General features: G+C 48.4%; 3 protein-coding genes across 19 annotated transcripts in view; 1 reads left to right on the forward strand and 2 right to left on the reverse strand.

The window, feature by feature from the left end:
• LOC101696935 (ATP synthase F(0) complex subunit f, mitochondrial) overlaps window positions 1-25,761 on the reverse strand; it is a 45,500-nt gene extending 19,739 nt beyond the window's left edge. Inside the window, exons 1-4 of one of the 3 annotated variants that reach the window (XM_004840508.4) lie at window positions 25,576-25,761; window positions 20,371-20,478; window positions 18,853-18,969; window positions 17,995-18,163 (exon numbers count right to left, since the gene is read on the reverse strand). In XM_004840508.4, coding sequence (XP_004840565.1) covers window positions 18,135-18,163; window positions 18,853-18,969; window positions 20,371-20,478; window positions 25,576-25,588 — 267 coding nt within the window. In that variant the 5' untranslated portion in view covers window positions 25,589-25,761 and the 3' untranslated portion in view covers window positions 17,995-18,134. Of the gene's footprint in view, window positions 1-512; window positions 629-17,994; window positions 18,164-18,852; window positions 18,970-20,370; window positions 20,479-25,575 lie in introns of those variants that run through there. The other 2 variants (XM_087195885.1, XM_021254806.2) reach the window with 2 other exon arrangements.
• Window positions 60-20,897, forward strand: Cpsf4 (cleavage and polyadenylation specific factor 4). Of its 14 annotated transcripts, none has more exons than XM_087195929.1 (9): window positions 60-298; window positions 4,671-4,820; window positions 6,428-6,580; window positions 8,728-8,823; window positions 9,370-9,463; window positions 9,927-9,999; window positions 11,298-11,446; window positions 11,556-11,651; window positions 20,001-20,897. In XM_087195929.1, exons 1-9 carry the CDS (start codon window positions 196-198, stop codon window positions 20,044-20,046), a joined length of 960 nt encoding a protein of 319 aa, XP_087052055.1. In that variant the 5' UTR covers window positions 60-195; the 3' UTR covers window positions 20,047-20,897. The 14 variants fall into 14 exon arrangements, 13 of the variants coding, with proteins under 13 accessions (XP_087052055.1, XP_087052057.1, XP_087052058.1 ...); XM_087195927.1 differs by lacking the exon at window positions 20,001-20,897 and adding an exon at window positions 15,833-16,753 and having other exon boundaries at window positions 64-298; XM_021254841.2 differs by lacking the exon at window positions 20,001-20,897 and adding an exon at window positions 15,833-16,753 and having other exon boundaries at window positions 67-298; window positions 4,770-4,820.
• The window catches only part of Znf394 (zinc finger protein 394), a 48,002-nt gene continuing 46,113 nt past the window's right edge, over window positions 25,634-27,522 (reverse strand). For both annotated transcript variants that reach the window (XR_002393382.2, XM_021254838.2), the window contains one exon: window positions 25,634-25,823. Coding sequence is in view for 1 of the 2 variants with exons in the window: in XM_021254838.2 (XP_021110497.1) it covers window positions 25,801-25,823 (23 nt within the window). In the remaining variant the exon portion in view is untranslated. The remainder of the gene's footprint in view (window positions 25,824-27,522) is intronic.

The following is a 27,522-nucleotide window of genomic DNA, read 5'->3' on the forward strand; positions in this document are numbered from 1 at the left end:
CTGGCGCTCGATTGGCCGTGTCTGAACAGGCAAAAGGAGCCAGCGCGGGCTCCGCGCTCCCGGCATCCCTCGGGCGGCGGCGGCGGCGGGCGAGGCGGAGCTGCCCCGTGTGTGGCGGAGCGGGAGCAGAAAGGGGAGTGAGGGCGGCGAGACGCTTGAGGGGAGCCGGGCCGGGGGGCCGCCGCCGCCGCCGCCATGCAGGAAATCATCGCCAGCGTGGACCACATCAAGTTCGACTTGGAGATCGCCGTGGAGCAGCAGCTCGGGGCGCAGCCGCTGCCCTTCCCCGGCATGGACAGTGAGCGCGGGGCCCGGGCGGGCGGGTGAGACCGGCTCGGACCCGGACCTCTTTCCCTGGTCCTGGGACCTCTTCTCCTCTCACTCGCACCCAGGAGCTCCTCCTCTGAGGCCCAATACTTCCCACTCGGACCCAGGACCCTTTCCCCGGTCCCGGGACCTATTCTCCCCCTCTTCGGACCTGGAGTCCCCTTCCTCGGGTCTTTGATACCTACTAGGCCTGTTCCACGGTGGTTTTTAGGAGGGCAGGGCCTCGTCTGTTGTTGACGTGGTTCTTCAGTGAAGGCCAGTGATCCTGGATTGGAACCTCCTCCCAGCACACTTCCCAAACTAGGGGAAAGTCCGGCCTAGGATGTCCTCCCCACCTCCCGGGGCTCTCTACTTGGAGCGCCTTCTTGGCTTTCGTCACAACTGCGCTGTTGGAGGGCTCCTACCGAGGGAGAGATCACTTTTCCTTCACTGTACGAACTACAAGCTCAAACTCCATTCTTTTCCCGGGACTCGCACTCCTGGGAGCTCATTCCTAGTTTGGGGCTTGCCCTAAAACTCGTTTTTCCCTAAATCTCCTTTGTCACATCCAGGCCCCTAATGTGGATCCTTGGTCTGAGCTCCCTTTACTCTCCCTCTTCACATAGTAGCTTCTGGCTTCCCACTCTTCCCAACTCAGTGGGACATCTTGCAGCTAAGCATGATGACCATGCCTGTAATCCCAGCATTCGAGAAGCTGAAGCAGGAGGATTGTGAATTTGAGGCCAGCCTGAGCTGCATAGTGAGACTGCCTCAAAAAAAGAGAGAAACCAGCAGTTTCCTTCTACACTCCTTTCTGGAAATCCTTGATCCCTAATGTTGTAGCTCAGGAGGCTCTTAGGGGTCACTGAGTTCAATCTATTGATGAGGAACTTGAGGTCAGGTATGGGAGGGACTTGCTGAGGACCGTTCAATGTATGCCAGTCTGAGGACCTGGCCAGCATTCTATGCTGTCTCCCTAACTGCCAGAGGATGGTAGCTGGTGCTTTCATTCCTATCCCTATCAACCTCACTACTGGGCCGGGGATTTAGCTCAGTGGTTTCGCTGCCTGCTGTGCTAGTGCAAGGACCCGAGTTCGATCCCGGTACCAAAAAAAAAAGTCAACCTCATTACTCTCTGCGTTTACATTCTCACACAGAAAACCTCTCTCCTCTCTTGCTGATACTTCTATACATATACATCAAACGACCTAACTGTATATACACAGACACGTCTTATAATCAGCTGTTCAGATTCACACATGCTCTCTCTTACCTGCCTCTCGCCCCTTTGATCCCTTAGTGCTTGCAACATACATCCACTCAAGGCTTTTCCTCTCTTGGTGGCCCCTGTCACAGAACAATCCGGGGCAAGTAGCTCCTTCCCTCAGACTTTTCTCCTGCCTGGCACCACAGGTCAACAAACTTCTGGGGTTGGATACCGTAATGAGCTTTTGTTCCTAGGGAGGGTTATGTACATGCCTAGCCTAGGACTTCAGACTTGGTCATCCTCATTTTTGTGATGTATTCAGTATGTTAAATCCCAGCAAGGTTGTGGCCCTTACTCAACTGGTCCCTTGACTTCATTCCCATTGCAGTTTGAGAAGAACTGTAAATTCTGGCCTTCTGTTTTCATTTTCATTTTTATTTGTACATGTTTGTAGTACGTAATTAAATGTATCTTGAAGAGTTGGCACATGTAGGTAACACATCTTAATTCTTATGTTCCCTTCCATCCCGTGGTCCACTTCCCATTTGGAAAATGTTCTGTTCCTAAAGTATGCTTTTTTCTACAGCTTTTATTTCTTTATTAGTATGTGTTTGCAGTATGTGAAAATTACCATATTGTCCCCAAGATAAGACCACATCTTATTAATTTTTGCTCCAAAAAACACAATAGGGCTTATTTTCACGGGATGTCTTTTTTTGTGTGTACACAACAATCTACATTTATTCATGTACAACAATTACATTTATTCAAATATAGTCATGTTATCTTCTGGAACAGTATTATAACTCCAAACCCCAAATTCCAGCCTGAATTTCTTTCTTTTTTTTTTTCAGCCTGAATTTCTTGCAACTCCATTTCTGTAGAACCATTGTGCCCAGTCTTTTATGTCCAGCAATAGAGCTCTCCTTAAATGAGCACTTCTTGTCCATGTGGCCTGCTCCTGGTGCATTGGCCATACAGCATCAGTGATTTCATCCCATGAATATTTCACCCAAGTCATAACCTCTTGCAGGCTGGGCTTCACAAAGTTTCCATTAAATCAAGTGTTAACTGAAGACTTAGGAGACAGGAGTGGCAACAAAAATAATGACAGTTAAGAATGATAGGTCACACAAAAGTGATAAAAACTTGCAGGCGCCAAAGTTCAGAAAATGTTTAGTTCACACAAGTGCACTAAGTATATCCGTTAACAACACATGATCTGTTAAATTATGAAGATTCATAATAGACAAAACCGTGTCTTTTTGCTATCAAGTGCGCACAGTTATTCGTGCATTGTGTCTGTACTTCCAGTTGGTCATTCAGCACTAAATCTCGAGTTCATCCATTTACACAGGTGTTTACCTCTTGTCCACAGGTGCCTGCTTGGGTATTTACAAGTAATTGTAATATATATTAGCATTTTAAAATATTAATGTCAATATTATTTACATTTAATTATATAATAATATTTTATACTTCAGTGTGTCCGTTGTGTTTTGCAACGGATGTACTAAATGCAGCTGTCTGGCTGATGATCTTTTTTGAGACAAAAAAAGAGACTTTTGAGACTTTTTTGATCTTTTTTGCCGAGTAGTTCAGGTTGGCCTTGAATTCACTATGTAGCCCAGGCTGGCCTCCAACTTACAGTGATCTTCCTGTCTCAACCTCCTGCGTGCTGAGATTATAGGTATGTGCACCACGCGTGACCTAAAATGATACTTTTTTTTCATTTTGTAGATATTTATCTTATTATATATATACAGGCATATGTTTGTATCTATTTGTCTTTGTTTTAAAAGGGAAAAAGGAACAACAAACTGGAACTAGGGTATAGTTACCATACAGCGTGAGAAGAGCAGGGCAAAGGGAAGGGAGCCCTCTCTGGACAGACTTGCCTACAGTCTTGTCTACATCCTGGTAAAGTAAAAGATAAAAAAGCTCTCATTTCCCCAGTGTGCATCCACACTTCTTACACACTTCTCTCCATCCTGTCTGGTACTCACTAGCTGTGGGACTCTTGTCAGGTCACCTTCAACCCACAGAACCCTTAAAACCACAGTGGCTCTCAGAAGGGACTGCTCCTCCTGAGGCATGACAGCATCTCTAGCCCATTGTCTGGAGGGATGCACAGGTCAGAGGTCAGGGAAGATTTTTTTTTTTTGGGGCACCGGGGGTCGAACTTGGGTCCTTGCGCTTGCGCAGCAGGCGGCGAAACCGCTGAGCTAAATCCCTGGCCCCATTTTTAAATGTAAGACTTTGCAGACTTTTTGGAGCACAGAACAACCTCCCCACCACCACCCCGTAATTTCATAAATTCTGCAACATTAACTCTGACCTAGCAAACTGTCTCCTTTAGAGAAGCAACAGACTATCTTGCAAATTAACAAGGGGAAGCACGGTAAGTGGGTTTCACAGATGCCATCATAGGTTTTCAGCAATTCTGAAAAGCCTGCTGTTAATGAAGACAAAGACAGTTTATTCTAGAAGCACGGCCTATGTATTTCCTGGACTTGTCAAAACATCTGGCCCTTGGAGCCCATTCACTTTCACCATGCTCTGTCTTTGTGATCTTGCTCCCTTCACCGGAGTCATCTGTGCCTGAAAAGACTGTATTCCTTTATGTTTATGCAGATGTTAAATATTAAGAACGGGCTAGCTGGGCATGGTGGCACTCAAGGCAGGAGGATCATGAATTCAAGGCCAGCCTGGACTAGGTAGCAAGACCCTCTACCAAAAAATAAGAGCAGGCTTGCTTCCGGATCTTCACTTACATTCGTCCTTCTGAACTGGTCTCTCAGAGTCTCATGCCTGTTCTGGAACCTGTCCCTTTGAGAGGCCCCATTGGCTTGCAGATATTTCCTGTGAAATCATTCCTCTCTCTACCTCAGGGCAAGGTACCTGTGAATTGGGCCTCCTGGGAGGTCTGAGCTGGGGGTTATTAACTTATTCTGTGATCTTGTGCTCCATCCTGCCTTCTTCACCTATGTTCTTAACTCTTAGACAGTGTTTCCCTCCCAGGAACCTCTTAGAAAGTACCAAGTAATGTTTTATCTCAGTGTACGTGTCTCATTTTGCAGGAATGACTGAAATAAGCAGCTTTTGGCCTTGCTTAACTGGACTTTGCATCTCTGCCGCTCTGTTTCCTGTACCCCAGGTCAAAGACCAGAAGGATCCCTCACTCTGTCTTCAGTCGTTGCTAATAGCAGTAGCACCCAGCTTTGGTTGACGCTGCTCCTTTTCTCTCACTCTGCAGAGTCGGGCGCTGCTGTCTGTGAATTCTTTTTGAAAGCAGCCTGTGGCAAAGGTAAGCAGCCTGGCTTCTTGCCCTGCCTCCTGAGGTTCTCTTGGCCACTTAGGCCCCTGGCGGATGTGTTGCCACCTGGCCTGTGTTGCCTCCTGCAGGCTAACAGTGTGCACAGATGAGCTGTGGTTTGGATAGGGGTTCTGCCCAAAATTTGCCCACAGGCTGAGCCTGGCCCAGAGGATTCCCTCGGGAACTTTCTCAGAGTCCTCAAGTTACTGTGTAGTTGAGTCCAGTGTCTGAATATAGGTCTCTCTGATTCCAGTCTACACCAGCTCACTGTTTTCTGGCTTCTTAGCATATGACCCACAATAACCTTTGTGTGGGGTCCTTTTTAAACTTACTAGGCCCCAACAGAGACTGCATGAGCCAGACTATATCTGTTCACTCATAAGTATTGCTGAGCAGGACCTTACATGCTATGTACAAGTCTGGTTCTTCCTATAGGAAAATTTGTTCAGGAAGCCAGAAGCTTGAATAGGGAGTTCTGAGTTTATAACAGTCATTTGCCGCTGAAGCTGTAGACCTTGCAGATAGATGAGTTGGCCTAACCTCACACTGCCTGCTCGGGATCATACCCCTACTGGCTCCTGTGCTCATTCTCACATATTTACAGTGAAGGCAGAAGCCTTCTGGCCAGCCATCTTCTGTTAACACAACTGTCCTTAACATAGGGCACTGCAACTATTCACGAGTCGCACAAGCCCCATGTGCCTATTCAAATCTAAATTTAACACATGTGCTGGGGATGTAGCTCAGTGGCACCACTCCTGCCTGGCAAGTACAAGGTCCTGAGTTCAATCCCAGTACCAAAAACAAAACAAAACAATAAATTTAACACATGAAAAATGTCACTTCTCTGTCACATATGATGATTCAAGTACTCAACAGCCACAGTGGCTAGTGGTTGCTGCATTAGCCAGCAGGGCTGTAGAACATGGCCTTCCATCATTGCAGAAACTTCTGGACAGACCACGTCTAGATCTTTCTTAGTCACAGCCTTATTCTAATCGGCCCTTCCCAGTGGTCCTGCCAGGCCACTAGTTACAAGTCTTATATTCCCAGAGGATGGCTCTGTCCCATCTGGTCCTGCTGCAGAAAGACGCCTCTCCCTTTTAACATACATTGCGTTTCTTCAGTCCCGAAGTTGATCTTTTTGGAATCTTGAGGCTGTTACTTCTGACAGGAGACAGAGCCTGCCTGGAGTCCAAGCTTCTGATGATCCTCTTTATCCTTTAAAGTTTGCCCAGCTGCACTCTTTTTACCACCCCTACAGTTTGTCCATGTCTGTGTACCAGTGGAACTGTTAATAAGGAATAAATGAACCTCTCCCCATCTCACTCTAATCTTGTTACTCCTGCACCTTACAACTTCTATGAAATCATGATCTAATACTATAGTTATATTTTTCCAAACTATCTTAAACTAAAACACAGAGCTACTGAAGTTTAAAATGTTTGCCAATATACTGCCTAAAACCAGACTGCCTTCTCCCAGGGGCACCTTTACCACCCTCCAGAACATGTTGCTTTCAGGAAAGTATAGAATAAAGGCACCTCAGCTCCCTGCGCTCACATTTCTCCTCACACCTGGCCGCTCTTCCTCGACAGGAGGCATGTGTCCATTCCGCCACATCAGTGGTGAGAAGACAGTTGTGTGCAAACACTGGCTGCGGGGACTGTGCAAGAAAGGTGACCAGTGTGAGTTCTTACACGAGTATGACATGACCAAGATGCCCGAGTGCTACTTCTACTCCAAATTTGGTAAGGCACGCAGAATCCTGGGGGCTCTGCTGAGAACCAACACCCAGTGTGTCTGCCGAGGACCCACTGCATCTCTGCCTCCTCCCATCTTTCCAGCTTGGGACGGGGACTTGGGCAGTCGCTGCCACCGAGTGGGCTCTTCAGTGAGGGGATGTCATGGTGATTCTCTGACAGTCCCTCATGTCTTTGGAATGCTCTAGGGTTTGAAGCACTTTGGGACATTGAAGTGAAGCGGAGTCCTGGTGAACAAACAGGCAGTGCAGTGGACTGGAGACCTCATTTCTGCTCATGGCAGCCTGACCCCTGAAATCCACATCTCCTTCCAGCATGGTCTCTAATTACCCCTGCCTTGGGCTAAATTGGTTCCTTCTCTCTGGAAGCAGGATCCTGGGTAATAGTTAGGCCATCCTAACAGCCCTAAGAATAGGTATAGGGGGGAGCTGTCTTCTGGTGACAGTGAGCCCTGATCTTTACCTTGAAACAAAGATTGCTTTGAGCTGTGCTTAGAGAATGTGTGGTCTCACCTGTCCTGAGTGGGCTGCATGGAGAAGCAGGACAGGGTGAAGGCAGTGGTGCTGGCACAGAGCTTTGTGGCTAGGGTTTCCATTCTGGTCTGTTCTTCAGGGTGTCCCAGGAAGAAGTTCTTGGTCAGCTCAAGGGCTGGCTCTGACCCCAGGGTTGCCAGCCCCAGGCTCTGTGCAGGGGCTGGGCAGGCGGTCAGAAGCCCATCAGAGGCCTTATGGTGAGCTGAGGAGTGCTGGGCATGCTTCATGCTTTCAAAACTCTGTTGATGGAGGAGATACTAATTTCAGCATCCCAACAGGCTTGACTGCCGGCTTCTTAATGATAGTTGTGGCTTGTTTTGCTGAGGCATCGTAAGCTGAGAAGTCAAAGTAGACAGCAGGACTGAAGACTCCCAGCCCCCCACTCTCTTGAAATCACCTTGTCTGCCACATCTGTAGCCCCGGCACACACTTCTGCCCAAAGCAACACTGGAGTGGAGCAGGGTCTCCCATATAGCCCCAGAGCTGTCCCTGGGGTTTCCTCCTCTCTGCTGACAGCCCTGAGCCCAGCAACTCCACGTCTCTCATGTCCCTTCTGCCTGCCTGTTCCCTGTGGAGCCTGCCTTCATGCAGATATGCCACCTACAGCTCCTGTTATGTGCCACAGCTGTTTTGAAGGTCTCCTAGAGGGATGGTGGTGAAGAGGACAGACCTGTCCTTGCTCTAGTGACCCAGGTTACAGGGGCAGCCAAAGAGCCAGTGACATAAAGAAGAAAACTGCTCGTGAAAAGTGCCATGAAGGAAATAAACAGTGATGAGACCCAGCTGGATTCTCTTAGGCTGACTGATCTGGGAGGGCCATGCCGGGGGGTGGCAAAGAAGGGCCTAGTCCTGGTTGAAGATTCATCTTGGACTGTGGTGGAGCCAATGTGGCTGCAGAAGGGGTGCTGAGCCTATGGAAGGGATTCAAGGAGGAGGGTATGGGCTGGAATTTGCCTTTCCTTTGGATAGTAGACAGGTATGTTAGCGTAGACTGCAGAGGGCCAGCCTGGAGGTGGCAGGTGGTCACACTGGGAGGTGTGTCCCTAATGCTGACAGCCACCTGGGCTGCTCGCTTCTGAACCGTCCTGGTCCACATGTGTTGTCATCACCAATGCTTACCCCATAGTTCCCCATGGTCCCTGCCTTGAACTCCCAGTAGTTGTCCTAAAAGTCAGTTCTTGGGCCGGGGATTTAGCTCGGAGGTTCCTCCGCCTGCCCCGCAAGCACAAGGACCCAAGTTGGATCCTTGGTACAAAAAAAAAAGTCAGTTCTTGAATCTTCCCTTGTCCTAGCTCATAGAGTCAATCAGAAGAGGAAAGTTACGTCCTAGTCTCAAGGGCACATTTACTTATTTGGGCCCCCACATGCCCATGATGCCCTCTCTGCCTGGGTAACAGTGAAACAATGGATTTTGATTAGAGTTTGCCTTGGACGAGGCTTTGCTGGTATTACCATCCCTTCTAGAAGCAGGGCACGGCCCCACTAACATCCTGCGCAGGGCTCACGGCTGCCAAGGCCAAGTCTGGGTACCAGAACCTCCTGGCCCCTCATTGGCTTGGGAAAGCTCTATTCCAGGAAGCCACATGTCTGGGTTTCCTGCAGGGGAGTGCAGCAACAAGGAGTGCCCCTTCCTGCACATTGACCCGGAGTCCAAGATCAAGGATTGCCCTTGGTACGACCGCGGCTTCTGTAAGCATGGTAGGTGCAGGATGGGCTGGGCCTTTGGGTAGGGGCTCCCCCTCGGTCCACAGCACCCTCAAGGGTGCTGGCTGGTCTTCCTGGGACAGCACTGCCCCTGTCCCAGAAACCCTGAGCTTTTTCATACCCCTCCCAAGCAGGCCTTGTGGGGATGCGCTTGTCTTTTTTTCCCTCTAGTACTGGGGATTGGACCCAGGGCTCACACATGCTAGTCAGATGCTCACCACCAAGGTACATCCTCAGCTTTTTTCTTAGAGCCTCGCTAAGTTGTCCAGAGTGGCCTGAAACTCACAGTCTATCCCCCTTGTCCTCCCCAGTGGCTGGGGTTACCTGTGGGTGCCGATAGGTCTGCTCACCTGCATTTTAGATAAGGAGACCAATGTAGAGAGGCTGAGTCCTTGCCTCTACTTCCCTCTCATTTTGAGGCAAAGCCAGCATATGAAACCATCCTCTGGCAGTTTGGTGTGGCTCTGGCTGATAGTGGGGACATTAAGGCATTCCCCTACAGGAGGGACATCTGAGTGACCCAAACACTGGGTTCTGCAGGTCCTCTGTGCAGGCACCGGCACACGCGGAGAGTCATCTGTGTGAATTACCTGGTGGGATTCTGCCCAGAGGGCCCCTCGTGTAAATTCATGCAGTGAGTACCATGCCTACAACTCCTGGCTCCAGCCCTGCTGCTGCTGTCTGTGTCCCTCCTGGGAGAAGGGTTTTGGTCACTGAATGGAGTCAGTGCCAGGACCTAGGGTGGGGATGGGAGATGGGGAGGAACTGCTGCTGACCGCCGCTCTGCTTATTGAGCCCAAAGGCAGCTGTGTCTAGACTGCATTTAACCTTTATGGGTCATGGGCCATTTGGGAATCTGAAAGCTACAGGCCCTCTGTTCCAGAGACACACACGGCATGGCTGTGCCTTTTCTTGGAACAGCACTTGCCCAAGGCCTCCCAGAGGCATCGCTGAGTGCCAGCCCCACCCTGTGTCCCTGTGGTTTGGGGCACTTTGGCTTGTGCAAGGGCTGGGTGTGGTTTTCCAAGCACCGTCCAGCCAACTCCTCTCATGCCTCCTTCTTCCCTTGCCCACATCCTCTCTGGCCGTGGTACCAGCCCCCGATTTGAACTGCCTATGGGAACCACTGAGCAGCCCCCACTGCCGCAGCAGACGCAGCCTCCGACAAAGGTACCGTGCTCTGGGCCCTCCCTGGCCATGCAGCCCCGCAGAGAGAACCTCAGAGTGCGGTCTGCTAAAGACCCGAGACCCGGTGGGGAATCCTGTGGGAGGAGGCAAGGGAGGAGGCAAGGGAGGAGGCAGGAGAGAAGGGACAGGAAATGCCCTCAAGTTCCAGCAGAAAGCTCTGGGAGCAGAGGAGTGTGCAGGCACCTCTAGAGAGGGAGGGCATGTGCCTGACCTGAATTCCCACTTGGCCTTTTCCTTTCTTTCCTCAAGCATAGACCCTCAGCACAATATGGCCTTAAAGCAAGATGACAGGCAGGGTTTGGGGGGGGGGGGTGGCCCAGAGTGAACGTGGGCACACGCCACTGTGGCTCAGCAGTGTCTGCCGCAGGAACTGGGCTGGGTGGCCTGGGCTGGTATCTGCTGCTTTTGCTTCTGGGTCAGATCCTGCCCCTTACAAGCAAGGGAGACTGGGACTCCTAGAAGGAGGAACTTCCTGAGGCGACACCACCAGGCAGTGGCAAATGGAGGACCAGAACTGAGGCCAAGGGTCCTCGGGCTAGCGCCATTGCTGCTCCTAAGGCGAGACCAGGACTGAAGGACAAGCTGGCTCCAGTTTCTGAGATAGCCCCACGGTGCAGCTGGTCCCTTTCCTCAGGCGCGAGAAGAGTGAAAATGCATAACACAGACAAGTGGGGATCTCTGGCAGCCCCGACAGGACTCCCTGGATCTGGGTACAGGGCTGAAGCTGGGCCCGGGGAAGGCTGGCCCAGGGTTAGGTAGGGCCTCAACAGGTCTGCTGCCCTGGAAGCCTCATCTCTTACCTGGCTGTGCTTACCCTCCACAGACCCACCCCACCCTCAGGAGGCACAGGTGCCAAACAAACCGAACTCTCCTGGGGAAAGCCAGGCGTTTCCAGGCACGGGTATAGCTGCCAGCCTGGGGCTTCCTCGCTCGGTCTTTAGGGTTCAATGGTTTGGACATGCGTTGCTGTGGAGTCCCCGCCCTAGCAGCCCTGCCCCTTCCTATGTGGCCCCCTGGAGGAGGGCCCTCAGCCCCCAGACCGCAGGTAGCAGGCCAGGCTCCCAACTGTTTTTCTGTGACTGTTGCTCGCCGTGTAGGCCGCTAAACATCTGGCTGAACCAAGCGTTCATCCTGACCTGACGCTAGAACCTCAGAACCAAAAGTAAGGCCTGATCATGCCCCTGCCCCGCCGCCCCAGAGACCTCCTCTTGTCTCTTTGGTGTTTTGTGTTCGACTTTTGCTTTGCGTTTCTGTGTGTCTGCATGGTACTTTTCGGGCAGCGGCTCCTGCCATCATCACCAGCAGTTTCTCTTCTGCCTGCTCTCCTGAGCCGGGCTATCCCAGAAGCCCTCGTCCTGCTGGTCACGCGGGAACGATCCCGCCCTCTTCTTCCCGTGCCCCTCGGCAGTCGGCTGCACGTGCTTCCACAGTAAGACCTGTTGTGTGGCTCTTTCCAGCAAAGTAGCAATCCGCCGTTACAGAGGTCGCCCTCGTGCTCCCTGATCCAGTTAACGAGCCAGAACTCTTCTCCCAACCAGCAGAGGGCCCCGCAGGTCATCGGGGTCATGCAGAGCCAGAGCAGCAGCGCAGGGAACCGCGGACCCCGGCCGCTGGAGCAGGTCACCTGCTACAAGGTGAGGCCGGGCCCGGGGGCGGGGCTCTTCTCCGAAGTCGGCGGCCGTTCCCTCCTTCCCTGTACTGTACTTGATGTTTTGGTTAATTCTGAACACTCGCCAGGCGTGGCGGTGCGCAGCTGTCAGCTTGGCATTTCGGGAGGCTGAGGGAGGAGGCTCACTAGTTGGAGCCCAGCCTGGGCAACGTAGACCTTATCTCAGAATAAAAAATGGGAAGGACTGGGTGTGCAGCTCAGTGTGAAGGCCCTGGTCCCAATCCTCGGTACAGAAGGAAAAAACTTAGAACACTTTTTATTCTGCTGATTGTCAGAGAAGCAGTGGGCCACTGTGGTGTGCTAGAGACCATACCTCCTGCCCTCAGCAGGGCAAAGTGAAGGGTAGAAAAACGTGCTGCTGGATGAGTGGACTGTGCTTGCAAGAAAGGGAGAAGCTGGGCACAGGGGTGCCCACCTGTAAGCCCAGCTACTTAGGAGGCTGAAGCAGGAAGATCTATGAATTCCAGTCTACCGTGGGCAACTGAGCAAGACTCTGTCTCAAAAAATTAAACAGAAGAGCTGGGGATGTGCAAAGGCTCTGTGTTCAGTCCCCAGTAGCACTAAAACAAACCACAAAACAACATGAAAGAAATCCAGACGCTAGGAACAGAATGGAAGCATATGCAGGGAAGAGTGATCCCTGAAGCCTCTGACTGCCCTAGAGGCATTCTCAGTTCCTCGCTGGGTTCCGCAAAGCATCGAGCCTACACGTGGAGGAATCGATTAGGAACATGTACCCCCTACCTAAAATGGACACTCAGGGAAAGGGTGGCCTTTCTAGAAAAGCTGTCTTTCTCATCCCTGTCTTGGTAGAAAGGAAGAAAAAAAATCCCTGCAGAATCTTGTTACTGGCTGGTCCTTATATAAATGTGGGCCATGTTCACATTTTTTTGTTTTTTTTTTTTTTTGGTACTGGGGATCGAACTCGGGACCTTCTGCTTTCGAGGCAGGCAGTGGAACCACTGAGCTAAATCCCCGGCCCATGTTCACATTTTTGGTGACAGCTAAGAAGTTAGTTTTCTACTCAGTAATTATCCTGGAATGAGGGTGCCTCTGGCACCTGGCAGGAGCAACCTCACCTGCTGTGTTCAGAATTCCCACAGCTAGAATTCCAAAGAATGAGTTCATAATTAAAATCCCAGAACAGCCTGGGCGTGGTGGCACACGCCTGTAATCCCAGAACTCAGGAGGCTGAGGCAGGAGGATCACCCTTGAGTTTGAGGCCAACCTGGGCTGGCTACATAGTGAATTCAAGTACAGCCTGAAACACATAATGAGGCCCTGTCTCAAAAAAAAATTAATAAATCCCCAAACATAAACCAGCTATAGTAGTGTATGCCTAGAATCCCAGCTTTCAAGAAGGCCAAGACAGGAGGATTATATGCTCAAGCCCAGCCTGAACAATTTAGGCAGATCCTATTTCAAAATAAATAAATAAAAAGGCCCAGGGATATAGCACAGTGGTAGAACAACCTGGTGTGAATCCCCATTACTGCCTTAAAGATTCCAGCTGGGCATGGTGGCATATACTTGTAATCCCAGCACTTGAGAGGTTGAGGCAGGAGGATTACTGTTGCATTTGAGGCCAGCCTGGGCTCCATAGTTCAAGGCCAGCCTGAACTACATAGCAAGACCATCTCAGAAAAATAAAAAAATCAGTAATTCCAAAACATGCAAGGAAACACAACCAGAGTGAGTCAGCCAAAACAGCCAGCAACAGAACTAGAATCACAAAGACTGGATGTAGAAATTAGACAAAATACAAGATCAGTACATGATTTTATAAAACTTTTAGGTGGCATAAAAGGATTTAGGGTCCAGTGTGAGCGCTGTCCCTCCTTGCTGTCCTTCCCCAAAAGAGCCACTGTATCCAGCATGTTTTGTTTCCAATTCCCCTTTTACTCACAAACCCCACTAGGAGCCCTCAGGACACATCTGGGGAATTGCTCTTCTAACCTTGTTATTTATCTTAGTATCATGGGTGCCCTAATCCACAAAATACCCCTTTAAAAAAAAATTAATTTTGTAATATCTTGGGTTCTTTCCATGATAATAGATGAGATTGAAATAGATGAGATGGAAATCTAATTTTTTTCAGTGGCTACAGAACCCATTACACCGGTTCTTTGTTGATGAGACATTATGGGTTTTGCTCCAAATAATAGTGCCAAGTCTGAATCAGACATTTGTTAGCTCTGGTCTGATGGCATCGGCAACTCAGTTCTGAGTCAAAGGGCATCCTTAAAATGTTCATACAGTTTGCCCTCAAGAAAGGGTGGGCCCCTGCTGGGAGTGGTGCACACCTGTAATCAGCACTGGGAGGCTGAGGCAGGATAATGAGACCCTACCTAAAGAAAAAACAAAAAGAGGGTGATCCCCAGGTACTGCCACAGCAGTCAGCACTCCTTAATTCCTCCTCTGCCCCAGAGGAGTTTGCATTCTTAGTGGGAAGGACCTGCTTGGGTCAAAGGGAAAGTGCATGTGAAAAGATTACACTGGAGAGATTTTGGAACATGAGCCCTGAACAGCAAGTTTGGGAAGGTGGCAGGTGGAGAAGGCAAGGCAGATGAGAAAGATCCCTTGCAGAGCAGATTCTCTCGTCACATCTCAAGACTAGTAAAGAACTTCTGTGTCCTAAGACAGGTTAGCTATCCTCTTAGCCCAGCCCAGAACTACTCAGCAGGGCCTCCCCTCTGAAGTAAGGTCTAAGTCCTGAGACCTTAGAAAGATGGGGTGGGGAACTGGTCATCCTCTTAGCAAAGGTGTGTCATGCTGTAATATTAAAGACACCTAGATTCCCCAAGATCAGCTCCGAAGACAGATGTGTTAAGTGCTATCAGCAGGCCCTTGTGGTTCCTCTCTTGGTCATCACATTGTAACCACCTGGGCCACTCATCAATACAGAAGTCACCTACAGATCAAACGTGAAGGAATGGGACTGTGGGGTGAAAGGAACGGAACAGACGAAAGTGCTAGGTAAGGACAACACAGTGCCAAGAAAACAAGGACCTGGAGTGTGGGCCCCAGAGTAGCTGCCCTCAGCTGCTTCCTGCTTCCCAACCCCTCGGTTCTTGCTTGAGGCCTTTGTTCACATCCTTCCCTGTGATTCCCTTCTGTATTTTGAGGAGTCACGAGAATGGAGACGCTATGGAAAGGCCTGGATAATACCAGCCAGAACAAGTCAGAGGTGACACTACTGTTAGGAAGAATCCACTTGTCAAGAAACAGGCTTTTGAAAGGAGAGTTTATTCCAGTAAACAGAGACTAGAACTCCGCAGATTCTAGCAGCTAGCTGAGAAAAGCGGAGTTGATCACATCCGTGTGTGGATGAGCTGACGACAGAAGATAGTGGCAGCTGGCTGGGAGGGATCTCGTCCCGGAGAAATTGGCTAAGGAGAGAGGTATATTAGCAACTAACTGGGAAAGGAATTAGGCTCACATAGATACGGAAGTGGCTAAGGAAGCTGGATGAAACATTTTAAAGACTTGGATGCCCAAGGATTCTCTGCTCAGGTGTGTATACAGTTACTGAACTTCTCGACGCCAGGGGGGCTGTATACTACACTTGGGTCTGTTTGCTTTATTTACTAGCCTATTTGCTAAAAGCAGCCTGTTTGTTTTGTCCTGTCTATAAAGGACTCACTTAAGTCAGACCCGACAACTACCAGCCCCACTCACCCAAGTCTAACTGTTCCCCATCTGTGATCGAAACCTGTCCCCAGGGGTAGCTTAGGTGTGCAAGAGCCAGCAGGGAAAGCTTGGCTTCCCAAGTTGGGGGAGGAGTCTGTTGCTTGTTGCACTGTTCCCTCCCATCTCCTCAGGGAGCCCCAGATCTTGGCTCAGAGATAAGTGATTGGCCTGTCCCGTAGAGGGGATTGGTCCTCTTCATCCTACCACCCACTTGGGAGTCCCCTGGGGGGGGGCCCAGGGTGCAGTGCCAGTGAGGAACGGGCTAAAGGAGCCCCTGGCTGGGGGTCAGGTCATTCTCTGGTAGCCTCGCTTTCCTGGACTCCTGCTGCTGTCTGAGAGAAAATCTGCATTGCAGAGAATTGAGTCTTTTCCTGTCTTTTTGGTGTGGGTAATTGAAAAGTGCACTTGAAAACGGTATTGTATTTTTGTCTCTCCTTTCCCTCCCGCTGTTCCCAGTGTGGTGAAAAAGGACACTACGCCAACAGATGCACCAAAGGGCATTTGGCCTTTCTCAGTGGACAGTGACAGCAGCTGCAGCCAGCTCAGCGGAGCCTGCGGGCCCCTGTTGGAAGCGTGCACTTAGCTGCTGAATGTAGTGTCGGTTCGACTCTGGCTAGAGCCAGCAGGCACGCTTGCTGGGGCTCGCTGTTCTGAGGGGCCACATCTGTTAGTTTCCTATTATGTAATTTTTTTTTTACAAAGTGACCTATGCTTCAGTTGGGTCTCCCAAGTTGACATCATGTTTGCCTGGGCATCAGTGCCTCTTTTCTGAGACTTCTGACACACCCATCCTCGGGGAGGGAATAGTGGGGAGGGTTTGTGCTGTGAGAAGCTGTGTGGAAGATGGCCTCTCTCCTCGGCCTTACCAATGCCAGTTTGGTGAGCCCCAGGACCAGTGGATCATTCAGAGCTGTGGCCAGGTCCTACCTGCTTCCTCCATGTCCTGCTGAATCCTGAAGCTGTGCCTATCAAAATGATTGAACTAAGGGGGCCTTTCCTGGCACACCCGGTACACTCGCTGCCTCAGTCTGGCCCTGGGCCCAGGCAGCAGCAGCTGAGAGGGATGTGGGCCCTCCAGTTTGAGGTTCTTTTCCTGGGCTTATTTTCTCATGAGGCACCTGCTTGACAGTGCTTAAGATATACCTTCAGCCAGAGCTGAAGACCATCCTTTCTACACAGCAGCCCCAGTCCTTCTGCGCCTACCTCCTGCTGCTCCCGTGTCTGTAGTCACTCAAACACCTGTGACATACAGAGGAGACTGCCCTGTCCTTGGGCCTGGAAAATGTGAAACCATCATGTGCAGCCTGCTGGGCAAGTGGGCCTAAGCTCAATTACAAGAACAGTTTTTACAGAGTTGATTAAAGCTTGTTTTTTTAACCTGTGTCTCGTTATTTAAGAGGTTTCTTGAGGAAAGACCCACCCTGGGTACACCACCTGGCCTGAAGCTAAGATGTTAACTACTCACCAGTCCAATTATGTTTTTTGGTTCTTGAAACAAGGTCTCACTATGCAGCCCCGACTGGCCTCAAACTTGGGGCAATCCTCCTGCCTCAGCCTCTGGAGTGGTAGAATTACAGGTGTGTGCCACCATGCCTGGCAGTCCAATTATTTAAATACAAGATGACCAAAAATTGTCGTTTTTTCGTAAATTTTTATAAAGAAATATAAAAACGACAATTTTATCACAGTTACTTGATACAAGAATCAGCTGGTTGAAACGGCGCCTGCCCGCCCGAGTGACCCTCAACGTAGCACGTAAACATGCTCCCAAGGGAGGCTGGAGGAAACTGTTAGGTGCCGCACGCTGTCTCCCCCCTTCGACAAACGTGACTCATGAACAGAAGTGAGGCGACAAGGTGGGCTTCTGAACTGGCAGCTGGCGGTCTTGCTTCCTGTCAGATGTCTGCATGGCATTTGTCCAAATTTAGCTCTCCTAGGTGATCCTGGGCACAGCATTGCCCTGTTGCTTTTCCCCCTCCCTTGGTGGGCTCCATGTTCACTGTTCACCACTCAAGAAGCTGGTACCCTCTGAAAACCTCTGCTGGATCAAGAAGAGGGCTTGGTGAGCACTGGAGCACGGTGAGCTTGTGCCTTTCCCTCACCCTACTCTGCTGCACTTTCTGTTAATGAAGCTGTCTTATGGAAGGACCATGCTCTCTACGGGGTCTCCAGATAGTCCTTGGTGACTTGTAGCTGATGCCTAAACTCCTACAGAAAAACGAGGCAAGTAGGACATCAAGGTCATCAAAAATCCCCTACCCCGCTGGGGATTTGCCTCAGTGGTTCTGCCACCAGCCTTGCAAGTGCAAGGTCCCAAGTTCGATCGCCAGTACCAAAAAAAAAAAAAAAAAAAAAAAAATCCCTTACCCAGAGCTGTAAGATGCCAAGATGAAGTCTGGTACTTTCAGAAACTTGGGCTTCCACCCAAAAGCACAAAGCTCACAGCAGGCCTTTGGGCAGCTGGTACTGCCACCTCATAAGCTGGGACATGAGTCGAAGTGCTCAAGTGGTGGTGTGTAGAGCCCCCAAGGCTGCAGGAGCCAAACCATCAGCTGTCTGACAACTTTACACCCCTGGGTGCAGAGGGGCCACAGCAGTGGGTACAACACACAAGCAGCACTTGTACCAGTCACCTTTTATTGAGCATTCTCATTTAGGCTGTGAACAGATTCAGCCACGAGTAAGCTGTTCACAGATAGGAGGAGGATGAGGCAGTCACAGTCTAGAGTGCAGAGTGTGCCCTCCACACTGGCCTTTTTCAGTGGTACTTTCGTCGGCGCTCATGTTCTGAAGTCAAAAAAAAAAAAATAGTAAGTTTCTTCAGAAGTAACAACAGTGACAGCAGCAGGCTACAGTCATGCGACCCACCAGTGTCTGGCGGTCACTGCTGACCTGCCAGTATCAGCAGAATCAGCAAACCTGGGGGCACAAAGGCACCTCAGAAGCCAACCTGGCCAGCCTCTGCTAAGATACCCACTTAGCTAAAGAGCCCCCAAAAGCCTGTCCTTTAGAGACCGTTGCCATGATACAACAGGCTGGCAGGCACTGATCAGAAAGAGCCCAGGAAAGTCAGCCACAGACCCCAAGTGATACTATTATAGAACTTACCACCAGACATCATCTGAGACCATCCAAGGTCTTAGAGCCAGGAACAACTGCTTTTCCAAAGCACTGGGCAGACCCTGGGTTATAACCACTTAACCTACATCCCTCTTCATATTGGCTGCTCACAGGGTGCTTCCCAAGTATGACCTCTACCTTACTTTCATCTTGTTTTTCCTGTGTTCTGTATCACAAACGTCTCACTTAAAATGCTATCATGTATGCTTCATTCCTACAGTTCTTTCAGGTGGAAATACAGGTAAGGGCATCCAAAATGTCCCTCAGCTGACAGATGGTAGACTGCCATATCTAACACAGGGAGCCAACACCAGTCTTTGGGAATCTGGAGACAAGATAATGCAAGAGGCACTCACTGAGTTCCTTGTAAGAAAAGCAGTAGCTAAAAATCACATAGGCTGCCAGCACCATGTTAAGCCCAGCGATGCTCCCTTTCTTCACGTTGATGTACTTGTTGTAATACCGGTAGTAACCTGCAACAGAGGAGGCACTCACTGCCCAGCTTTGCTGAGACAGCTTCCTGTAGTACACAAAGGAGTCTGGTTGGAATTCCATCAGTCCTGTCTCGCTCTTCAACCCATTCACCCTGAATTCACTGGCTGATAAAGGCAAACAGCACAAATGTCCTGTAGGGTCCATTCCCCACAGCCCAAGACCAGCTCCAGAGTTAGGTCAATTCTGCCTTTGGCCTTGATCTTACAGATATGGCTCAGCTTATTATACTCCCACCTCCACCTCCCCTTACCCAAATTCTGATTAATTCTGTCCCAGATTCCAACCCCTAGTAAGGGCCACCTGATAGTAGCCAGCTGGGTCAGCCAGCTCCTTGGGGAGAAAGACTTTTCATCTCTTCCCTGGGTACTTCAGCATGTGTACTCACCAGAGGGGAAACAAACATGCTCTATAGTTGATGTAAATGAATGAAATGATTAGGTAAGTTTAAAACAAGGATGCCCTGCCGAGCATGGTGGCACATGCCTGTAATCCCAGCACGCAACAGGCTGAGGCAGGAGGACCACGAATTTGAGGCCAGCCTGAATTACAGAATGAGATCCTGTCTCAAAACAAATTAAATAAACAAAATAGGGATGCCCTGAAGAAGCAGGGCAGGGCCTTGAACATGAACAGGCCATGTTCACTTCCCTGGCAGTTGTAACTAGATTGGGTATTCTGGGGGCCTTGCTTGAAAAAAGCCTTAGGTCAGGGCAAGACACATAGCCACAGTGATGCCAGAATTAGAAAAGGGAAGGCAGGTCCCTCAGGTGGTCAGAGACTGATGTACACCAAGATTCAAACTCATTCCCTCCTTCTCTTTTGAGACAGGGTCTCATATTATATTGCTCAGACTGGCCTCTAACTGGTAAGCTCAAGTGATCCTCCTGCCTCAGCCTCCTAGGGGGGTGGTGCTGGGGACTGAATCTAGAGCTTTGTGCAGGCTAAGCAAAGCATTCTACCACTGAGCTACATCCTCAGCCCTCTCATTTACTTTTCTTTTTTTTTCCAGTACCAGGAATCAAACTCAGGACTTTGTGCTTGCCCGGCAGGTGTAGCACAGCTGAGCTACATCCCCTGCTCTACTCAGTTACTTCTTAAACAAGCTTTAGATGTGGAAATGCTTATAGACATTTCTCTACAATAGAAGCAAAGGTATTGATTCCGACCACCACAACATTTTCTTGCCTGAAATATCTTAGAGCCAGCCTTTGATAGGGCCCATCAAATATGAAAATTCAATGGCTGACAAACCTTTGCCTTCTCTATAGAAGTCACTTGTCTTGAGACAAGAAGGACTTTACTGCCCAAATTAATTCATGGCAAAGAGACCTGAAGATTCAGAAATCTGCTTCTGTTTTACACACATCCGTAAGACTGACCTCTCTGAAATGCTCCCACAATGCCTGAAGGGGTGAAATCCCGCATCAGTATCCAGCTGGGCAGCTCTCCTAGTTTGACATCCATGAGTTTCTTCTCTTTCACTGGTACTGAAAAGGAAAAGCGAAAAAGACACACCTACTAAATAATCTCCCAATAATACAAATAGCATCTTTTTATGTCATTATTTCAACTATTGAAAGGAAGTGCATGATGTAACTACATAGAGGCTGCACATAAATGTTCTGAATAAACATATTACATCAAAAGCACTTTTTTTTTTTTTGGTACCAGGGATCGGACTTGGGTCCTTGTGCTTGTTCAGCAGGTGGCAAAACCACTGAGCTAAATCCCCAGCCCTCAGAAGCACTATTTTAACCTCTGGCCTGTATAATGGCAAAACTGCTGCAGCAATAGCTTTATGAACCAACAGACAACAGGATGTCTGAACAACAGCTTGCTAGGAATAACTCTAAAGCTAGTGAAGACAGCAAAAAAGTGCAGGACAAAATATCTTACAAAACTAAAATTTATGGGGCCAGGGATTTAGCTCAGTGGTTCTGCTGCCTGCCTCGTAAGCGCAAGGTCCCAAGTCCAATTCCTGGTACCAAAAAAACCCCCCCTAACATTTATGTATATATTAGCTTATTTGTCACATGAGGTTGATGCTTTTACCTTGGGGAAGAGGGGTAAGCAGACTGAGAGGCTAGGTATCTTGGCCAAGGTCACATACACAGTATAGATGTAGGACCAGACCTTGTGACAGGACCCCTGTTTTTGAAGCTAATTGAGGATGAGTCCACACTCTGGGGATCTGTAGTCACAGAATGATAGGGGGATATGGAGGGAGGGCAGCTGCATGTCCCCTTGTATATGTCACTGTGGATGTGCTTGTTTATTGGGGAAGGACTTTGCACTGCACCTGGATTACCTGTGGCATTGCCACCCTCCCCAGGTATGCCAGTCTCAGTATATCCAATAAAAGGAATGTAAAGGAGAGCCAGGCATTGTGCTATATATCTGTAATCCCAGCGGTCAGAAAGCTAAGGCAGGAGAATCACCAAGAGTTCAAGGCCAGCCTGGGCTATATAGCAAGACCCTGTCTCACCCCGCCCCCCAATTTAAAGTAAAAATTCCCACCCCAAGCATCCTACCTAGGACTGCAGAGGTCAATAATTTCCACAGACAAAAACAGACAACCTATCTCAAGAACTCAAGTAACTTAGTAAAAACCTCTCCAGATGACACAACAGGCCCCAGACCATGTCCCAGGGAGAGTCTGGGAACAATGCACAGGAAGGGCTCTTGATTGAAATAATACTATATTCATCTCTGGCCCCCAAAAGCAAATAGGGTACTAAGCAAAGGGTGGGCCTGTGAGTGTCTAGAACATGCACATAAGGAAATGCTCTTCCTTTATCCTTCCCATAAAGACCAGTGTTTAAAAGCTCTTAGCAGATATCCTCTTCAGGGCAGTGAGTCCAGGACCACTGTGTTCCTTCTTAAAGATGACCAACCAGAGGAGCAGGCAGCCTAAATTATCCCAAAGTTTTTTCTCCATTTCAAAGAAAGACTAAGGGTCCTTCTGGACCTACCTTAAGAGTCTGCTAAGGGGAATCCCATGGGTGTTCTGATAGCTCCCAAGTATGAAAAAGATCAATGGCTTTTAGGATGCAAACGGAAATGCAAGGCTTTATGGCCGGCTTTCAATCTGCTCTGGGTCATCTGAAGGGCCAGACACACAGCCTTGACGAGTGTCAAGACTATGGGAGCCAACAGAGGTCCCATTTGACCCAGCTGTTCCCCTGCTGGGTATCTTCCCCAAAGAATTAAAAGAATCTTACCACAGCGATATATGTGCACCCATGTTTATAGCAGCACAGTTTGTAATAGCTAAAGCTTGGAAACAGCCCAAGTGCCCATCAACTGGAAACTGGATGAAGATGTGGTTTTTTTAATAAAATGGAGTACTACTCAGCCATAAAAAAATGAGAAACTACTGAGAGGTGAAGTTCAGTTGAAAACAAAAATAAATGATCTTTTGCAGCTGCTACTATTTTTAAAAAAAAGACAGAAACTAGAGACATTTATAGCTAAATGGATGCATATCGAGGCCATCCTCTTAAGTGAAGTAAATAGGACACACATGTGTAAATACCGAATAGTTTCTCTAGTGTGAGAAACAAAGTGTAAATAAGGATGAAAATCATTAAAATGAATAAATGATAATTTGAAATAGGAAAAGGTCCAAAGGTGTAGAGGTGGTGGGAGGAGACAGGGAAAGGAAAGAAGAGAAAGGAAAAATTATGAGAAAAGAAAAAAAATGGAAACAAAATCTATGTAAATAGGGAAGGGCGGAGCGGGTGAAGGGAGCACAGGGAATGGGGAAAAAATAAGAACCAAGATACATCATGTACAGGTACAAGTACCCAATGATAAATGTAAATGTATTGTATACCTAAAATGGACCAATAAAAGAATAAAAAAAAAAAAAAGACTGTGGGAGCCAAGTCTCCAAAGGCCCCACGTGACAGAGGCTGCATCAGCCTATAAGTTACACGCAGGGAGAAGGGACACCATTAAGAGCTACCCCCAAATCTTCCATCTAGCCTCAACCAACCCATAGGGAGCACCTACTATATGCCAGGCACCCTGCTAACCACTGAGGACTCAGCAGTGACCAAATTATAACATTCTTTTTGTAGAACAACCATTTCCTATCTTGCTGTTCTTCCCCAGGTCACATTTCCAGTGATGGTGAACCTTTTAGACCTGCACACTGAGCCATGGGTTTGCCCCTAGCCTCTTTCTGATTCTTCTAGGCAATATTATTCACATCTGAGGGTCTTTGTATTTGCAGTGCCCCTAGATCACAGGGCCAACTCAAATGTCTTCTTAAGAGTCCTCCTTCCCTACCAGCCCTAACTCAAATTAAGCATAATCACTTTCTTCCTTTAAAACCTGAAAGCTCATCTCCCTGTGAAATGGTTTATCCAGGGGATTAAATAAGAATTGATGAACAGTCCAGATCATTGCAGACTGTTATTACTGTGGAAACATTACTAAGGTCTATCTATGTGAAACATTAGAAACAAAGGGGGCACTGGGTAGAGCAAGCAATGGCATATAAGTTGAATTTAGGGACATTTTGAGTGGCCAGGCTTCAGGGATTAATTATAGCCTTTAGTTCTGATTTTTTTTTTTTTTTGCAGTACCGGGGATTGAACTGAGGACCTTGTGCTTGCTAGGCAGTTGCGGCGCCACTGAGCTACATACCTGGCCCCCTTTAGTTCTTTTATAAACAGAAAACTCTCTCCTTTGTAAAATAAGGATAATAAATACCTACCTTGGTACTTTGCTGTAGATACTATGTAAATGAAACTATTATCTTTCTGCTTGATTATGAACTAAATGTAGGAACATCCCCCATAGTTTCTGACACATAACACTAGGTTAATGGTTGTTGAACAATCATAGGTTCTTGAGAGGGTAGGCGATTTTATGACTGGAGAAATATGGACCCACTTATTAAGGAGCTGTACAGAAATGACATGTTTCCTTACTGCTAATTCCAAGCTGGCCAAAGACTAAAGATTTTAGGCTTTTCATGCCACACAAGATCTCTGCAACACAGTCTCTATTCTTTTATAAAAACCTTTAAAAACATACATACATTCATCATGGCTATACAAAAAGAGGCCCCAGAACATGCAGCCTGCTGGCCAGTTTGCCAAACCCTAATATTATCCACTGCTGCCCACTCCTGTTTCCCTCACATCGTTTGGTAATGAATTAGTGGATTTGTGCCCTGACACAGATGTGTCATCTAAAAGATCACCATTACTTAGGTCATAAAATCCAATTGCTTCACTTGGGGTGATGCTGAACAGACGAGGAATGTGACATGACCTTGGTCACTGGGTGACCACCTCACACCACTGAGCCCTCCACTGTGGAGCAGGGAGTGTTCCATGCATCTTTCATGGAACTTTCCATGTATCTTTCTTTCCATGTATCTTTCACTAAATCTTTAAATTCTGAATCCAGAACTTTGTTCACTTCAAGTCTCCTTAAATAAAATGCTTGCAAGGATACGAGTTCGATCCCCGGTACCAAAATAAATAAATAAATAAATAAATAAATAAATAAATAAAATGCCAAGTCTCAGTGCTCCCTTTTCACATTGTCCCCTTTAAACACAATCACTATAAATCACGAATGGTCTCATACCCATTTTACTGATAGGATAACAGCTTCACTCCTTTTTTTCTAATCTCTTCATTTCTCCAAGGCTGAGATTACTAATACAAAAACGGGGGCCAGGAATTTAGCTCAAAGGTGCCACCGCTTGCCTCGAAAGCACAAGGTCTCTAGTTCCATCTCCGGTAACAACAACTAAAGAATACAAAACCCTTCCAGGCTATGCGACCTCAAATAGGCCATACTACATCTCAGATTGTTATTTTCTTCATCTTTAAAAGGAGATAGACGGACTCCTTGATGAGGGTACTGTGTGTGAGAAGGTAGAGTTAAAACACAGTTTTTTTTTTTTTTAAATCACAGTGCGCAATGTTTTAATGTAGAGATTTACATATACATGTCACCGAAAAGGCTGCTAGTCACTGCTAATAAACCTCATTTGCCATAAGGCCTCACGTGCCTAGAGGTTTGAATCCCAACTCAGCCCTCTCATGAGTTGTGACCTTGAACATGTCACTTCATCTCTGAAAGCCTATTCAGTACGTATGCATGGTGCCGACCGCCACTCCAGGCATTAGCTCCTCCTGGAGATTAATTTGAGCTGCAGCTTTAGGAAGGACAGAAAGAAGTTGCGCACAGGGCTTAAGTGCAAAGCGCCTGTGCTGCAGGGGGAAAGCAGCACCTATTCCTCAGTTGGGAGAGGGTCAGTGGCCCAAGGTAGAGCAGTCCTAGGCCCGAAGGCGCGTCTCCGGGCTTCTCTCGCCCTCCATCCCGAACGCAGGCGGCGGGAGTCCTGGGCAGCCAGAATCCAGGACCGGGAGAGCGCAGGAAGGTCGGACTACACAAGACCCTGCAGCAAGAGTTCAGCGGGCCTGAACGGAGGCCGCGGTGAAGCCCCCCGGGAGGGGGTGGGCGGCTCCGCACCCCCCTCCCTTCTCAGTGAGGCTCTGAGCTCTACAGCAGCCTCTGCCTCCAACGCGGCGTCCAAATAGAAGGCCGGAACTTACCAACAGAGGCCATCTTGGAGTCCTGGTGTCTGCTAAAGTGGGCCGCGCAAGGGCTGCTGGGTAGAGAGCATAAGTGGGCGCGGAGAGCAGAGGCTCATGGGAAGGAGGTCAACGGTGCCACTAGGCTGGAACTGTAAAGGTGCCTTGAAAAGAAGGGCGACGTTCCTTGGAATTTAAACACCAGGGAATCCACTGTTATTGAGGAGGCGCCTTAGCCTTGTGTCCTTATTCCAGTAGCCTGCAGTGGACTAAAAAAAGAAAAAAAGTCGGCCTTGAAATAGAAGGTAGAGCAAGGACAAGTAAACAGAAAATTGTATCAAAACCAGGCAAAGTGGCACACGCCTGTATTCCCCAGCATTCGGGAGGCAGAGGCAGGAGGATCACTGTGAGTTCGAAGCCAGCCTGAACTACATGGTGAGATCCTGTCTCAAAAAGAAAAAAGAAAAGAAAAAAAATGCTGTATGATAAAGAATTTAGAAACCATACTAAGGACTACTACATAAAGTCCTAACGGATGAAAGTCACCCCGCCTCCTGCCTTAAAGGTCCCCTGGCATGTGCAAAACCAAAAGTACCTGCCCCTGGCCTATGTCTAACCTCATTTGCATTGAGGTTTTGAGACCCCCCCACCCCACCCTGTGGGCTTTGTACTCCTTGACAACCTTGTACAACCAAAAACTACTCCCCCCAAGGGTGGGCTAGTCGGGTACCCTTTGGGCTATGCCTAATGTTAATCCCTCAGTGGGTGCTCCTATAACCCCAGGCCAGGTCTTTAAGAGATACAGGACCTGCCCCTGTCAGGCTAGAAACCCTTCCCACTGGCTTGCTTCCGCTCTGTGAAGTGTACCTTTATTTGTTTTCAATTTTTGTTTTGTTTGTTTGTTTGGGACAGAGTCTCACTATGTAGTCCAGGCTGGCTTCATACTCGTGGTGATCCTCCTGCCTCACCCTTCCCAATGTTGGGATTATAGGTATGTGCCACCATGCCTGGCCTCTTTCACTTTTTGTGTGTGTGTGTGTGTGTGTGTGGTACTGGGTATTGAACTCAGGTCCTTGTGCTTTCAAGGCAGGCAGTGGAACCACTGAGCTAAATCCCCAGCCCTCACTTTTAATAAATATTATGCTTGTTAATCATATTGAGTGTCCTGCTCCATTCTTTGTTCAGGTTACCAGAACCTGGAAATGACTCCAACCCCTTTGTATCTGGTAACAGCCATGGTGGCACAGGCCTGTAATCCCAGCACTCTGGAAGGTGAAGGCTGGATAATAGCAAGTTAGAATACCCCTGAGCAATTTATCCAGATCCTATTTCCAAATAAAAAATAAAAAGTGCTGGGATGTAGCTTTGTGTGAAGGCCCTGGGTTCAATCCTCAGTACCGGAAGGGGAAAAAGGCATTTTAATTTTCTTACCCATAAATTTGTTGTGAGAAACGAGAGAGGCATATCAAGAACCTTCCTCTCAGAGGTGCTGGATAGGAGGTAAGTCCAACTCTCAAGGAATTCACTGACACAGAAGGTCGTGTCCAAACAAGCTCCAAAAAGATTTGATTTAAGTGCACTCAGTGTGTCCTGAGAACAGATATATGACCCTGGGGGGGTACTGGCAAAGGTAAACAAAGCTAAAACTGGGCAAGGTGGCACCTGGGTAATTTAGCAACTCAGAAATTCCCTGTCTAAAACTTTAAAAGAGTTGGTGATGCAGCTTAGTGTGAAGGCCCTGGGTAACAAAAACAAACAAATGAAAAACAAAAAATAAAACTAAGCTCACTGTTCATGTGCTAAGAACAGATTTTAATCAGTACTACAGGGTTGCAAACAGAAATGAATCCAGGAGGTGCAGATGAAAACAACACTGAGATTCCACCTCACCCCACAAAGAATGGCTGCTATCAAGAAATCAACCAATAACAAATGCTGGCAGGGATGTGGGGAGAAAGGAACCCTTCT

The sequence above is a fragment of the Heterocephalus glaber genome, unplaced genomic scaffold (genome assembly GCF_053883595.1).
Source record: "Heterocephalus glaber isolate CG9 unplaced genomic scaffold, H.glaber_assembly_v1.0 deba00001610, whole genome shotgun sequence".
NCBI classification, from domain to species: domain Eukaryota; kingdom Metazoa; phylum Chordata; class Mammalia; order Rodentia; family Bathyergidae; genus Heterocephalus; species Heterocephalus glaber.